The 16446-nt window shown below is 33.1% G+C and overlaps 1 protein-coding gene across 1 annotated transcript in view; it reads right to left on the bottom strand.

Annotated features, from left to right (window-relative positions):
* LOC149564753 (truncated transcription factor CAULIFLOWER D-like) overlaps positions 1–16446 on the bottom strand; it is a 239791-nt gene that overhangs the window by 163343 nt on the left and 60002 nt on the right. The window contains exon 3 of the mRNA XM_089818344.1: positions 1860–1938. Coding sequence (XP_089674470.1) covers positions 1860–1938 — 79 coding nt within the window. The remainder of the gene's footprint in view (positions 1–1859; positions 1939–16446) is intronic.

Genomic DNA, 16446 nt, shown 5'->3' on the forward strand with positions numbered 1-16446 from the left:
TAGTTTAATTCTCTTTCTATTCCTGAAATCAATATAAAAGTATTGTTTTTAAAGGAAAATTGTTGTGGAATAAAATGCCCGACAACGCAAGTGTGTTGATGATTCATGTAAATATTGTGGATTTGAATTGTCCTTACCTAGGAAATTTTAACAATCTCTTGTGAAACTTTAACTTGGAAACTTAATGAATCCAAAATGTTTACTCCGAGAGATTCTATAGGACAAAGAGCATCTTAAATTAGTTTAGAATTAAAACATAATAAATCTCGAATAAACATTGACTACAACAAATTCTATAAGGAAGAAAACATTTGAAAATTACTCCAAATTAAAATTTTCTTCCTAAAGAACTACACATTTGAAGGAATCTAGTTTGCATTCAAAATGAAATGAAACTAATAGCAACCCAAAAAAACAAATTATTTTTATTATAAACTATCTATTTGTATTGACGAAATTATCTAGTTCTAAAATAGATCACATCGTCGTTATTTCTCTATCTATTCCAATGCTCCCAATATCTAGCATGACGATTAATGGAGAAAAAATAGTAATAACAGGCTTAGATGTAAGATCTCTTTCAAGGGTAGAAAATAAACATTATGATGTATAATTAAATAACCAATTTTGGTAGGAGTAAAGTTAATTTTTATCAAAAATTAAAAAATAAAAAAAAAAGAGAGAATTTTACAAGTCTTAAAGTACTTTTATTCATTAAGATTGAGTATTTTTATCGTTAAAAATAATTTATAAAATATATATATATATATATATATATATATATATATATATATATATATATATATATATATATATATATATATATATATATATATATATATATATATATATATTATGGTTAAAAGGCTAAAGCAAAGATTAATTATTATAATGTGTTGTGATTAAGTATTATTATTTATTAAGATCATGAACTCAAACCTCCCTCATAATTGGCTTACAATTTACAATTGTGTTGTAGACTCCTGCCTATTAGATGAAGTATTTTTTACGTTATTTAGACCTAGGCAAGAGCTTACAACACAGTGGTAAATTATGAGCTTCGTATCCAAGAGCCTTGGCTTTGGCCTATATTTAGTCTAAAAGTTTCTATATTTTTTTATATACTGTCTTTAAGATTATATTATTTGATTATATTTGATCATTTGTTATTATATTTGATCATTATATTTTATATTATTTTTATGAAAATTATAAGAAATCTTCATACAAAAAAATATTTTACATTCAAAATTATAAATAATTTGATTCTATTTTAACTTCTCGATAGTGTTATTTCTGCCCCTCTACTTCACTTTTTATTTCATTTACATACATTCATTCTTCTAATTTTTGGCAGCACATCTCTTGTTTGTAGACACATATGCTAGATCATGGATACTTTGGAGGAACCCCCACATTCTATAAAAGCATTGGAATAGTTAGAGAAATAAGGGTGATGTGATCCATTTTAGAGCAAGAAAAATTTTTAAATATGAAAATATTGTTTACAATTAAAAAAAAAATGAAGGGTTACTATTAGTTTTATTTCATTTTAAATTGTGAAAGAGATTCCAGTAAGCATATGAGAGAAAAATAATTTATTTGCGAATGATTTGTGAATGGAAGAAAAGAAATTTTTTTTAAAAAAATCAATCTATCCTTCGATCAAATTATAATTCAATTAATTTTTCATTTTATAAATAATTAAATTAATATAATAATTTTATATAAAAGTATTATAAAGGTTCATTTATTTTTATTAAGAAATAAATTAAAATAGTACAATGATTATTATACTATTTCATTCTTGTTAATTCTAATATAATTAATTAATAAATATCATAAGATACAAAGCATACCTCCACATTATCTGGTAACTCTAGTTTGCCTTTTGTTGGAGAATAATTCTTTTGATATTTTTCTATTATTCTATTCATGCTTTATCACAAAAAATTGAAATCACTTAGTTTTGCATATTCAATAAGAATTTAAAGGAATAAACATAATTTTTCATAATACAAAATTACTAGAGCATTGATCTAATTTCAATATAATGCCTAAAATTAAATATGACTTATACAATTCTAGCACAACAGAATACTGTTTTCAAATGTACTTTATATCACAAACTAAAAATAAAATATAAGAAATCATTTGATAAACGATTGATTTGCAATTAGGAACAAACACTATTTCTACGATTCATGGTGCTTATAATGTATCACATTAATGCCATGGCGTATTTCATTTACTTTCTAACAACTTATTAAAAGTTCCCAATCATATTGTGTGATATTAATAAGAGGATTTGCGTCGATATCCTAATCTTGTTAAGGACATTGCTTAATCATCTACATGTGTCTATCATGTCTAGGAGAGCGAATAGTTTCTATTAAATTTTTTCTCAAGGTTGATCGATGCATATAAATGTCTAAATAATTATTATGCGAATAACTAGTTACAATGTGACAAAATAAAGTTTAAATAAATATAATCAAGTGTTATTTGGAAAAATTACTTCAATATTATATCAATATTGAGCTATTCATCTATATGGAAAACTAATCATTTAGTCAATAGTTGTAGTTACAATGTGAAAAAATTGAGTTTAAATTTTTTTTAAAAAGTATTATTTGAAAACAATACTTCAAAACTATATCAATATTGAATGATTCATCTACATGGAAAAATGATCATTTAGCCAATAGTTGCACAGTGGGTATTTAATGTAAACTCCATAACAAAAAACATTATAATATTTTTATTCTCTTTGTCTTATGAATTCCCTTGGATTTACATACTATTTAACGGGATGGATTTGTCAATTCCTTTCTAGGATTTTTCTTTGAACATCCCATCCTTCTCTAGTCCAATAGTTGTGCAAAGGATATTTAATGTAAACTTCATAACAGGAAACATTATAATATTTCTATTGTCTTTGCCTTATGAATTCCCTCAGATTCACATACTATTTAACGAGCTAGATTAGTCAATTCCTTTCTAGGATTTTTCCTTAAACATCCCACCCCTCTTTAGTCCAATGAGTTTTCAGCTCCTTTAACCCTAAACTATCTCATGTAATCTATAAGCTTTCCAAATGATGTTGAAATTGGGCAAACAAGATATCTTTACAAAGTTACTTTTAAGCATTTTCTAGAGGTGTAAGTTTAATCTACAAATTCCACTCTAGGTTTTTATTATTTTCAATCAAGGTAAAATCCGAGAATTCTTTTTTTTTTTGAGCTCAACTTTTCGCACTAGTGTCTCTGATTCTGCCAATTCTTGTGGTATATTATTAGAAAGGTGATATAGGTCTCTTTAGATTCTTTTATGCAAGTACTGTACTTTGATATTTTTGGAAATCAAAATAATGTTTAGTTTTTTGTATTTTCAAATATAAGTCAATTACTTTGATGTTTTCACAATTGGAAATAATATTTTTATGGGAAAGGAGTTTGTCCGATTTGGTTTACATGCACGACCAGCTTGGGTCCTTTTTATTCATTTGACGAGTATCATGTATCTTTCGTTCATCCTTTTTTGTCATTCTAATGAGGGGTAGCTATTATTTTTGGTGAAAGGGCTTCCTAATCTTAAGTAGCTCATTTCTTTGCATTATCTATATGGATTCATTCCTGAGCCATCGATTTAGAGGGTTAAGAATGATTGAATGAAACTTTATGGACTATATTACAAGAGTTACTTTTGTCTAGTTTTGATATTAACCTAGTATTTTTTATGAGAGATTGGTTTTCCCTACAAAAACTCCACTTGTCTTTGGGAGATATATGGAAATATCTCTCAATTGGCAAAAGCTCTCATAACTTACATTTTATCATTACCCTTGCACATGAATATTATACATTGTATCATTGTGATACTATTGAGATGGTTGATTTTGCCAAATGTCTTCCATATTCTAATAGATCATATACCTTTCTCTTAGTATTCACTCCTCACATTAAGACCTCATATAATTATACATATTTAAGGTTTCCTAAAAAACTATGTATTAATACACGCATACCACCCATGCAATCAATATGTGGGATTCATATCTAGAAGACATGTCTTTCTTGTTCATGTAGTTTCATACAACTATTGAATAACTAAAATACTGAACAGCATTGAGGCAGTATCCCCTTAAATTATTAAACATGATTTATTGGATGCATTCCAAATACTTCTTATTAATCATATAACAAAAAGAGAATGCATTAAGCCAGTATTCCCTTAAATCATTAAACTTGATTTATTGGATGCATTCCAAATTCTCCTTATTAATCATATAAGCAAAATAATCATTGAATTGAAAAAAATTGAGTAACCACATCATATTCATAAAGGAGTACTAAAGAAAATTATTATTCAAAACTTGAACATGGGAAAGTACAGATAGACATTTAACTCCCAATATAATATAACTAGTTACAAGATATTAATAATGCTCGCAATATAACAATGTTGTAGGAGCATTGTGGGTTTAAGAACAATTTTACATCATCTAAAAATATTATCTATTTTTAAAATAAGGGTCATAAGTTAACGTACAGTTGTTATTTCTAGAAAATTATAATTTTTGAAAATTTGATTGTTGGAGCTCAGAATGTTCTAATTTCTATCCTGGATGTATGCATTTTTTGATGAGAATTATAACAACAGAAGATTATTGTCAGAACTTCAAAAAAATCAAAACAATTATCTAGTCGCTTTAGCTAAAAAAATGTTTTTAAGGTCATTGTGTTTTTTTATTGGGCATGACGAGCAACTAAGTTCTACAGATTATGAAGGAATTTGTTAAAATGTGTGAAAGGAAAATATTTATTGCATTAGGTAAAGTTTGATATCTATGCAGGGTTTGCTTCAAGATGTTTGGAGATTTAATAAAGAATATACTAGAAGGAAAGAGGCATTTAAAGTTTCTAAAAGAAAGGGCAAGGTGAGTTAAACTATTTATTACAATAGGAAAACAAGGTAAAAGAGTGTTGAAAGAAAATATAAATTTAACTTATTAGATGGATTGTTTATAAAGAAAAATTGGTGAAACTAGAGAAAGACAACTTTGGGATGGATAAGTGTGATAAAAGAAGATTAAATATTTAAATAAAATTGATGAATATAAAGATAAAACTGAAAAGTTGAAGGATAGGTTAAAGTTTGTGGAAGAACTACATAATTGTCAAGTGAAAGAATCATGCAAACTTAGAGAACAAAATAGAGCTCGTTATAACATTGTTATGACTGTCAAAAATATGAACATAAAGCTCGTGAAGGCAGATCCAAAGCTAAATCTAGCTAGAAATCTAAAAGGTAAACACATGCACCTAAGAAAGGTAACTCTTGCAACTGGGATTACAATACATAGTATAATTGTCATTATTATGGAGAGTATGAGCACATTCCAGAGAATTTCATTAAGACACATTTTTTAGCAAATTAGAAGAAATGGTTGAATAGAAACCTAGTTTGTTTTAGTTGTCTCAACCTTGGACATGTTAGTAAGAACTGCATGACTCGAGCACCAACACCAAACAACGAAAGCAACAAAGGAAAAGGGAAAGCAGATATGAACAAAACATGTAAATAGATAGTAGAAGTTGGACTATTGATCTAGAGAGAACAAAAGGAATTCTCACTCTCCCACTTTCTACTCATAAGAAAGGGTTGCAAAGCTTTCTTGGTAGAATCAACTTTGTAAGAAAATTTATCCCTAATCTTGCTACCATGGTTAAGCTTCTTACAACTATGTTAAGAAAGAATATGGTCTTCACCTGGACAAAGGAAGGGAGAGCTAGTTTTGAGAAGATCAAGGCAGCAATAGCATCAACTCCTACTCTTATCAATCCCAATTTTGATAATGATGCAGGAGCATCTTGCATGGGAAAATTCAAAATTAAAAAAATAAAAATAAAAATAAAATAAAATTGTGGAGAGAGAAAGTGACAAAAATAGAAAATAGAAAAAGAGGAAAAGAGGAATTTCTATTTTCGAGGTGCAAAGGTGGCATAAATAGAAAAATAAATAAAAATTGTTTGTCATTCCATTTATCAAGGTGTGTAGGTGGAATTCTAGAAGGTTGTGGATATTTTATTAAATCATGTATTTAATATTTGTTGGGTCACGTGGTGGTGCTTGGTTGTATTTGGGTGTGAATTAAATATTTTGTGGACATTTTATTAAATCATGCATTTAATATTTGTTGGGTGCCTAGTTGTATTTTGGTGGGAATTAAATATTTGTTGAAGGTAGTTGTATTTACCTTTTATCCCACATTGGTTGTGATTGTAACATCTTGGGTGGAAAGTGCCTATTTAAGTAGGCATATGAGCATTTATAATCAAGTTGGAAAGTGTGAAGGCTTCAAGGTGTGATCTCTTCTTAGTAAAATTTTGGAGAGAAGGAGGAAATGAGGAGTGAGTTTTCTTGAGCTTGTGGACAGAGCGCCGAATATGAGGCAGTTAAAAGCAGGATTGTGGTAGAGTTGCAAGTTTGTGAGAAGAGCTAGTGGCTGCGGTTTAGAAACAAGGAGGTTGCTTGGTGGCTTGCGAGCACAAGTTGAGATCTTGGAGGTTTCTAACAGAGTGTGGATCTGAACTAGCTAGTGTTTGGATTAGATCTTCAAGGATCTTGCAGAACTGTTATTGTAATTGCTATTGTAATTGGCCATAACCGAGAAGGCCTTACGGCCCGACACATTGCATGTAACAGTTATTTTATAAATAAAAAGTTTGGATTTGGTATCAGATCTTGTGTTATTGCTTCTTGCTGTTGTTTTTCCGCTACGTGGTTATTTGCTAGGGGCTAGGACATCTCCTTTGGGGATTCTCCTGCCTTGCACTGCGTTAGATAAGGATTTCATTCTCTATATCTTTCGAGGTGAGTCAAGTATATTAGTTGTCTTGACTCAATTAAATCATGTAAATGAAGAGCAACCTATAGCTTTTTTCAGTGAAGGGCTAAAGGACTATGGAGTAAAAGATCAACCACCTAGAGAAGAACATTCAACAAGCCTGGTGTAACCAATAAAAGGGGGAGAAACAAGTAAGAAAATCAAGCCTCCTCCCTTTTATGTTTCCTTGATCGTAGAAGATAAACTAATCCATAATTGTATGATAGATTCAAGGGCTAGTAGTTATGTAATGCCTAAGAGTGCAGCTGATCTCCTCGATATCAAATATGAACCCATAGTTAGGGATGTACTCCAATTAGATGGCAACTCTATCAAGACTATAGTAGTCTTAAAGAATATGGAGATGGCATTGCATGCTTGCCCTGCTTGTATTGTTCCACAAGATATATCAGTAGTTAACGTCAAACCGCATTTTTGGCTTTCCAGAGACTTTACCGCACCAACAAGTAGCCATATTTCATCTCGTTGGTCTTACATTTTTTTAGAATAAGGTATGGAACAAAAGCTTCCATAAGAGCAGAACCTCTAGCCCTCAATCATATAGAGACCTATACTCCAAGTCTCATAAACATGAATTGCACTATTTTTGAAGAAGAAGATGGAGACATAGCGAAGGAGCTTGCTACTTCTTTGGCAAAGGCACCCGATTATCTCTTGGACGATTGGGCTACTTCTTATCAATTTGATCCAATACAAGAATCCCTAGAGAGAGGCCTTGCACATATTGTATATCAGAAAATGATGCTCCTTTCCCCAATCTTATAAAGACAAAAAAATTCAAGTGGATTGTGGAGTTTGTTCTTTGATGTCTCAAGGAATAAGAATGACTCATGGGCTAGTGTCATGCTCATTTCCCCTAAATTGGATAAGTACTATTTCTCTTGTAAGCTTCAATTCAGCTGCACCAATAATGTAGCAGAGTATGAAGCATTGATTCAAGGCCTCCAACTTAAATAAAAGAGGGGAATCAAGGCTCTAAGGGTATTTGGGGACAGTGAACTGGTTGTTAATCAAGTAAGGAGCTAGAATATTACCAAGAACAACCTCCTCAAATCATACAAGCACAGATTGTTGGATCTACTTGAAGGCTTTCAAGCATTCAACATCCGAAGCATTCTTAGGAGAGAAAATAAACATGTTGACAAGCTTGCAGCAATTGGTGCTCACTATGATATACCAAAGCATGTTGAAGATGAAAAGGAGCAACACATCAGAGTGGTTGTAAGACCTGCAATCCCTGACAACTACACAAATTGGAAAGTTTTTTATTATGATGTGTAGATTGTCAATTTCCTCCAAAGTGAAGCAAAATTCTCTAGGAAGAACCAATCTAGGCTACAAGGCCAGTATGGTGATCAAATCATAAACCTCAGTTCAAACAAGTTACCCAAAGGCCTAATCACTTTGGAGAGTATCTTCAACCCTGATGATCAAGCAAGGAGCAGAGGCTTAAACTTGGCTGCAAATAAAGATGATCACATACGTGTCACTATTGTTGATAGTAGGACTCAACTTGGAAAAGGTATGCTCTTAAGTTGAGGGTATGTGCAAGATCATGGTGTGCCAAAAAGTGGCAATGTGAAAAAAATAGAGTTTGAAGATGTCTAAAAGCGCTTCAAAATTCGCTCTGACTTTTTTTCACCTATTCAGGTACCAAACCTGGAAAGCAAGACCCAAGCCTTATCGGATATCCAATATCATATCGGATATCCGATACTAGCGGCGAAAAAATTGGAGGGAAAAATAAATTTGAGTTATATGACTAATTTGAGTTATGAAATACGTAAAGATATAATATATAATCTATAAATATATAATATAATAACATAACTATTATATATAATATAATATATAATTTATCTAATATAATAATATAATATTATATAATATATAATATATATAATAACGTAACGTAAAGATATAATATATGATCTATTAATATATAATAATATATTATGTTATTATTATTATTATTATCTATAAATATAATATATATTATTAAATTATTATTATTATTTTTACTATATTTTTATTAAATATAATAATGTAATATATATATATATATATATATATATATATGTTATTATTATTATCATCTATAATATATCATTATTATTATGACCTATGTTATTAATATATAATAATATATTATGTTATTATTATTATAATCTATAAATATAATATATATTAATATATATATATATATATATATATATATATATATATATATATATATATATATATATATATATATGATTATTACACTATATTATTATTATTATTACTATATTATTATATTTTTACTATATTATTTCTATTAGAATCATTTATATGGGTCGAAAGGGGTCACAAGATGACCTCTGACCCCTTTCGACACATTTCATGATGACATATGTCCCTAGGGGGACATATTAGAATCATTTATATGGGTCGAAGGGGGTCACAAGACGACCTATGACCCCTTTCGACACATTTCATAACAACATGTCTCTAGGGGTCCTAAGACCCCTATGGACATATTATAATCATTTATATAGGTCAAAGGGGGTCATAGGATGACCTATGACACCTTTTGACACATTCCATGACAACATATGTCCCTAAGGGTCCTAAGATCCCTAGGGACATATTAGAATTGTTCATATGGGTCGAAATTCAACATATAACATGATGACATATGTCCCTATATTAGAATCATTTATATAGGTCGAAAAAGGTCATAGGTCATTTCGACACATTCCATGATGACATATGTCCCTAGTCGTCCTACGACCCTTATAAACAAATTAAAATCGTTTATATGGGTCGAACGGGGTCATAGGTCCTTTCGAAACATTCCATGACGACATATGTCCCTAGGGGTCCTAGGACCCCTAGGGACATATTAGAATCATTTATATGGGTTCAAGGGGGTCATAGGATGACCTATGACCCCTTTTGACACATTCCATGACAACATATGTCCCTAGGGGTCCTAGGACCCCTAAGGACATATTAGAATCGTTTATATGGGTTGAAAAGGGTCATAGAATGACCTCTGACCCCTTTCGACACATTCCATGATAACATATGTCCATAGGGTTCCTCGGACCCCTAGGGACATATTAGAATCGTTTATATGAGTCAAAGGGGGTCATAGGTCCTTTCGACACATTCCATGACTACATATGTCCCTAAGAGTCCTATGTCCCTAAGAGTCCTACAACCCTAGGGACATATTAAAATCGTATATATGGGTCGAACGAGGTCCTAGGATGACCTATGACCCCTTTCGACACATTCCATGACAACATATGTCCATAGGGTTCCTAGGACCCCTAGGGACATATTAGAATCGTTGATATGGGTCAGAGAGGGTCACAAGATGACCTATGACTCCTTTCGACACATTCCATGATGACAAAATGTCCTTAGGGGTCCTAAGACCCCTAGGGACATATTAGAATCATTTATATGGATCAAAGGAGGTCACGGGTCCTTTCGACACATTCCATGATGACATATGTCCCTAGGGGTCTTAGGACCCCTAGGGACATTAGAATCATTTAAATGGATCGAAGGGGGTCACAAGATGACCTATGACCCCTTTCGACACATTCCATGACAAGATGTTCCTAGGGGTCCTAAGACCCCTAGGGACATATTAGAATTGTTTATATGGGTTGAAGGGGGTCACAAGACCTATGACCCCTTTCGACACATTCCATGACGACATATGACCCTAGGGGTCCTAGGACCCCTGGAGACATATTAGAATCGTTTATATGGGTCAAAAGGGGTCACAAGATGACCTATGACCCCTTTTGACACATTTCATGATGACATATGACCCTAGGGGTCCTAGGACCCCTAGGGACATATTAGAATCATTTATATGGGTCGAAGGGGGTCACATGATGACCTATGACCCCTTTCGACACATTCCATGATGACATATGTCCCTAGGGGTCCTAGGGACATATTAGAATCGTTTATATGGGTCGAAGGGGGTCACAAGATGACCTATGACCCCTTTCGACACATTCCATGATGACATATGTCCCTAAGGGTCCTAGGACCCCTAGGGACATATTAGAATCATTTAAATAGGTCGAACGGACCTATGACCCCTTTCGACCCATATAAACGATTCTAATATGTTGCCATGGATTGGGTCCAAAGGGGTCATAGGTCCCTTTCGACACATTCCATGAGGACATATGTCTCTAGGGGTCCTAAGACCCCTAGGGACATATTAGAATCGTCTATATGGGTCGAAACGGCGTCATAGGATGACCTATGACCCCTTTCAACACATTTCATGATGACATATGTCTCTAAGGGTCCTAGGACTCCTAGGGATATATTATAATCGTTTATATGGGTCGAAGGGGGTCATAGGATAACTTATGACCCTCTTCGACACATTTCATGACGACATCCTAGGACCCCTAGGGACATATTAGAATCGTTCATATAGGTCGAAGGGGGTCATAGGGTGACCTATAACCCCCTTCAATACATTCCATGAGGACATGTGTCCCTAGAGGTCCTAGGACCCATAGGGACATATTAGAATCGTTCATATGGTTCAAAGAGGGTCATAAGGTGACTTATGACCTCCTTCGACACATTCCATGAGTACATGTGTCCCTAGCACCCCTAGGGACATATTAGAATCATTCATATGTGTCGAAGGGGGTCATAGGTCAGCAAATTTCATTTGGACATATGTCCTTAGGACCCATATTAGAATTGTTCATATGGGTCGAAGGGGGTCATAGGTCACCCTATGACCCCCTTTGACACATTCTATGACAACATGTGTCTCTAGAGGTCCTAGGACCCCTAGGGACATATTAGAGTCGTTCATATGGGTCGAAGGGGATCATAAGATGACTTATTGATGCTGGAGCATCCAGAGGTATAAGGGCAATCCTGTGTCACCCAAAAAATAAAATGTACTTAGACTTAGTTTCTGTTTTATGTCTTTACATTTTTGGATACCCATTTGGCTCAAATAAAGGTCCCAACTCTCATAGTTCAACTATCAGTGCATTTGAAAATCTCGAAAAAATAGGAGCATGCAATTTGACCATCATTTTGGTGACCTAGAAGGTGCGACTTGGCCAGATGAATATAATTGAGATTTAGAGCATTCCAAAAAAAGAATCAGGTCAAAAGGCCCCACGGTTTGAAAGTTATTGCAATTTTTCGGGTTTTGGAGACCTCCTAAGAATGCTTCAAAGTCAGGTTTGGGGCATTAAATGACCTCGAAAAGGGTCGAAAAATGGGGGACGAGCGAAGCTCGTCCATAGGGCTATAGAGCGCTTGGAGAGCTTTTCGAAAATGTAAACGGTTCGTCAATCGAAGCTACGGTTCAAAAGTTATGCCTCCCGAAAGTTCGGCTACCGTTTCTGGATTCTTCTAGATTTGCACCGACTTCTAACGCGGCTTCTGGAACCTTCTATTTTGTCGGTGGATGCTTACTAGCACTTTCTAGAATGTACTCCTAGTCCTTAACCCTCCGGGGTCTATTTAAGGAGATTTTGGCATTGTAAAAGGCAGTTCGGATTGGAGTTTGAGAGGAGGTGCTAAAAGGAGAAATATTCTCTAGATTTATGCTATTGTAAGCCTGTAGGGCATGTTTTGAAGCTTATTTTCTCTGCACTGTTTGTACTAGCATATTTTCTCAGTTAATATAATTCCCCCTTTCTATTGTGTCTATTCTATTGTTGGGTTGTGTCACCATCACCTATGACCCCCTTCGACACATTCCATGACAATGTATATCCCTAAGACCCCTAGGGACCCATTGGGAATGCATCAGAAGGGGTCACTAGGGGCCTTAGGGACATATGTTGTCATGGAATGCATCGAAATGATGCATTTTATGACAATATTATATTTAATAATTATATAAGATTGTATATTTTAATATAATAATAATATATTATTAGATTATATAACAATAATAATCATATATGTTACTAGATTATAGATTTAGTAATAATAATAACTATATATATTATTATATACAATAATTTAGTCATATAATACTACTACATATATTTAATAATAATATATATCATATATATCACTATATTATATTTAGTTATAATAATAATTATTATATTTATAACTATATTATATTTAATAATAATAATCATACATATTACTATAATGTAATAATAATTATAATAATATTTAATAATAATAATATTAATGTCCACACTTTCCCGGAATAAATTTCCTTGTAAAACAATCTAAACTGTCCCTCTTAAATTTATTTCCTCTTAAATTTCTCTCCCTCCAAATTTAAAATTGAAAAAAATCCCCCCCCTCAAATTTCCCTCCAAATTGGTGTGTAAAATTGCCGAGCCTGATCGGATATCCAATTAGGCCTGGTATTTACCAAGCCTATTCGGTCAACCCAAAAAATGTGTTTGAGAAGGGTTTCAGTGACACTTAGACTTCAGGTAGCCATCTAACAATGTTATTTTGATCGAAATTGAATGAAACGAAAAGGATTTTTTATATCACGCTCTAGATTCCATCGATATAATTGCTGTCAAATTCTGAGTTCGATAAGTATTTATTAGTTAATTTTCAATAAAAATTATTGTAAAGTGTTGATTGACATACTGATTGAAAAATAGCTATAACTTTCAAACAGTATAACATTTTTTAAATCCAAAAGTTGTGTCACATTCTATGCTTCGCCTAGTATAATGAAAAAAAAAAATTTAAAAAATTTGGTAAAAGTTTCTATTAGTTTAGGTGGTCAGACATGGGAGTTTTTTTTCCGAAAAAGTTTTAGTACAAAATTCATATTTAATTATTTATTTGAAATAAAAAAACCCAAAAATGTGTCACATCCAGGCATGAGTCTACTCTTTATATCTATAATTATATTAAAAAAATATTATCATATTATTTTGATTAAGATCGTGAGACATACACCTACTTTTTATTTTCGCTCTGAAATTTTTATAGTACTGCATTAAAATCTAAACTTTTGACCTATCAAATATTTTTTTCTCCAGATAAGGCCTAGTAGTTTATAAACTACATTCAATTTCCTTTAGATTATTTTCTTACAACTTTTTGATATAAAGTGTATAACCACGTTTAAATTATGTGTCAAGTTGACATAACCCTGATTTGCTGATTTTTCACTACCACTTAAGGCCATAGTTTGGTACACCATGATCCTGCACATACCCTTGAGCAAGATAATTTTGTTCATTTATGTGAAGAATTCAATGATGTATTTGCACCTATGCTTTCCCTACTAAATGGGACACCTATACCTATAGTAAAATGTCTTTTGGACTAACTAATGCAGATGCTACTTTTCAAAAGGCAATGGAGATGGCCTTCAAGAGTATGATTGACAAGTTCATTCTAGTTTACCTTTATGACATAACAATCTACTCCAAGAATGTGGTAGATCATTTTTGCCATCTAAGGCAAGTATTCACTAAGTGTAGGGAATATAGTGTATCACTGAATCCAAGCAAGCGTGTGTTTGCCACTAATCAAGGAAACTTACTTGGACATATTGTGTCTAAGGAGGGTTTGACTATTGATCTAGAGAGAGCAAAGGCCATTCTCACTCTCCCACTTCCTACTCATAAGAAAGGGTTGCAAAGTTTCCTTGGTAGAATCAACTTTGTAAGAAGATTTATCCCTAATCTTGCTTCCATGGTTAAGCCTCTCACAGCTCTGTTCAGAAAGACTATGGTCTTCACCGGGACAAAGGAAGGGAGAGCTAGTTTCGACGAGATCAAGGCAGCAATAGCATTAGTTCCTTCTCTTATCAAACCCAATTTTGATAAGGATTTCATTCTCTATACCTTTGGAGGTGATTCAAGTATATCAGTTGTCTTGACTCAATTAAAAGATGCAAATGAACAACAACCTATATCTTTTTTCAGTGAAGGGCTAAAAGACTATGAAGATAAGTATAGTTATGTAGAAAAACAAGTCCTCTCCATCATAAGGGCCATAAAGTAGTTCAAACATCTTTTGTCACATAACAAGATCGAACCCTTAGTCCCTCATGCAAGTGTGAAGGACTTCATCCTAAACAAGGATGTCAATGAGAAGAGGGTTGGATGAATCACCAAGGTCATGGAGTATGATGATGTTATCAAGATCACCAAGCTTGTAAGAGGTAAAGGGTTGTGTGAATAGATGATTTCATCCCAAGAGCCAATTGAGGAGGTTGCTCTAGTTATAGAAAATGCAGAATCAACAAGGGATGAAAACTTGAACAATTGGATGCATGACATGACAACTGTCTTGTTGGGAGAAGGATATCCATAAGGATTAGACAGAGCTAAAAGAAGGCAATTCAGATTGTAGTCTATCCCTTTTGTCCTAGTGGATGGGTTGTTTTCAGAAAAGATTTCAATGGGGCCATATTGAGATGCATCAGCACTGATCAAACAGATAGGATGGTCAAAGAGTTTCGTGGTGGGCCTGATGGTGGCCATTTCTCAGCTAGAACAACAGATATGAAGATCATGAGAGCTGGTTATTATTGGCCAACTCTATTCAATGATTATTATAAACATGTAAGGAAATGTGAGAAGTGTGCCTTCTTCTCAAGCAAACAAAGGTTAGCAGCTCTTCCCTTGCATCCTATTCAAGTTGATCAACCATTTGCTCAATGGAGCTTAGATTTTATTGGTCCAGTCAATCCACCCTCCAGCTCTGGTCACAAGTGGATCTTAACTACTACTAATTATTTTACAAAGTGGAAAAAAGCAGCAGCTTTGAAAGATGCAACAGAGACTTTAGTAGTAGAGTTCCTTAATGGAATTGCTACCAGGTTTGGTACTCCTTCAACCATAATATCAGACAATGTCAAGTCCTTTATTGGGGCTCACATTTGTTCTTGGGAAGTTGACCATGGTATCTATTTAAGCACATTTTCAAATTATTATCCCCAAGGCAATGGCTTGGCTAAGTCGTCCAATAAGAACCTGATCGAAATCATGAAGATAGCCATTGAGGACAACCAGAGGTGTTGGCATTCAAAATAAAGGATTGCCCTTTGGGCTAACAGAATTACACCTAAGAGAGTAGTTGGGAACTCTCTCTCTCTTCATGTTAGTTTACGGAAGGGAAGCAAGGCTTCCTATTTGCCTTGAGTTCACCCTCTCTTGAGTTAGCTCATCAATTAGAGCTAATTGAAGATGATGCCATGACTGTCAGAGTGACAGAATTAAGAAATTAGAAAAAAAAAATTAGTTATACATGAAAGAGATATCAAAATTAAATGAAGAAAATAAAAGTTTGAAGTCATAGAAATTGGTATGTGATGCTTCATGCAATACAGATGATATGGATTCATCACTTAATAAGTGTGATTTTGCTGAAGTTGTTTGTAAAAAAGAGTGTAAGGATGAACACATAAATTGTAATGATAATGCAGAAGTTTCTAGTTGTTTTTATGGAAATTTTTGTTATAAAATCATGAGCAGAATAATTTTCAAAGGTATAGGACTACGAAAGCATTAGAAAGGAATAAGGAATCCGATTGAGCC

The sequence above is a fragment of the Cupressus sempervirens genome, chromosome 3 (assembly GCF_028749045.1).
Source record: "Cupressus sempervirens isolate cs-2001-9-10 chromosome 3, ASM2874904v1, whole genome shotgun sequence".
Classification (NCBI taxonomy): Eukaryota; Viridiplantae; Streptophyta; class Pinopsida; order Cupressales; family Cupressaceae; genus Cupressus; species Cupressus sempervirens.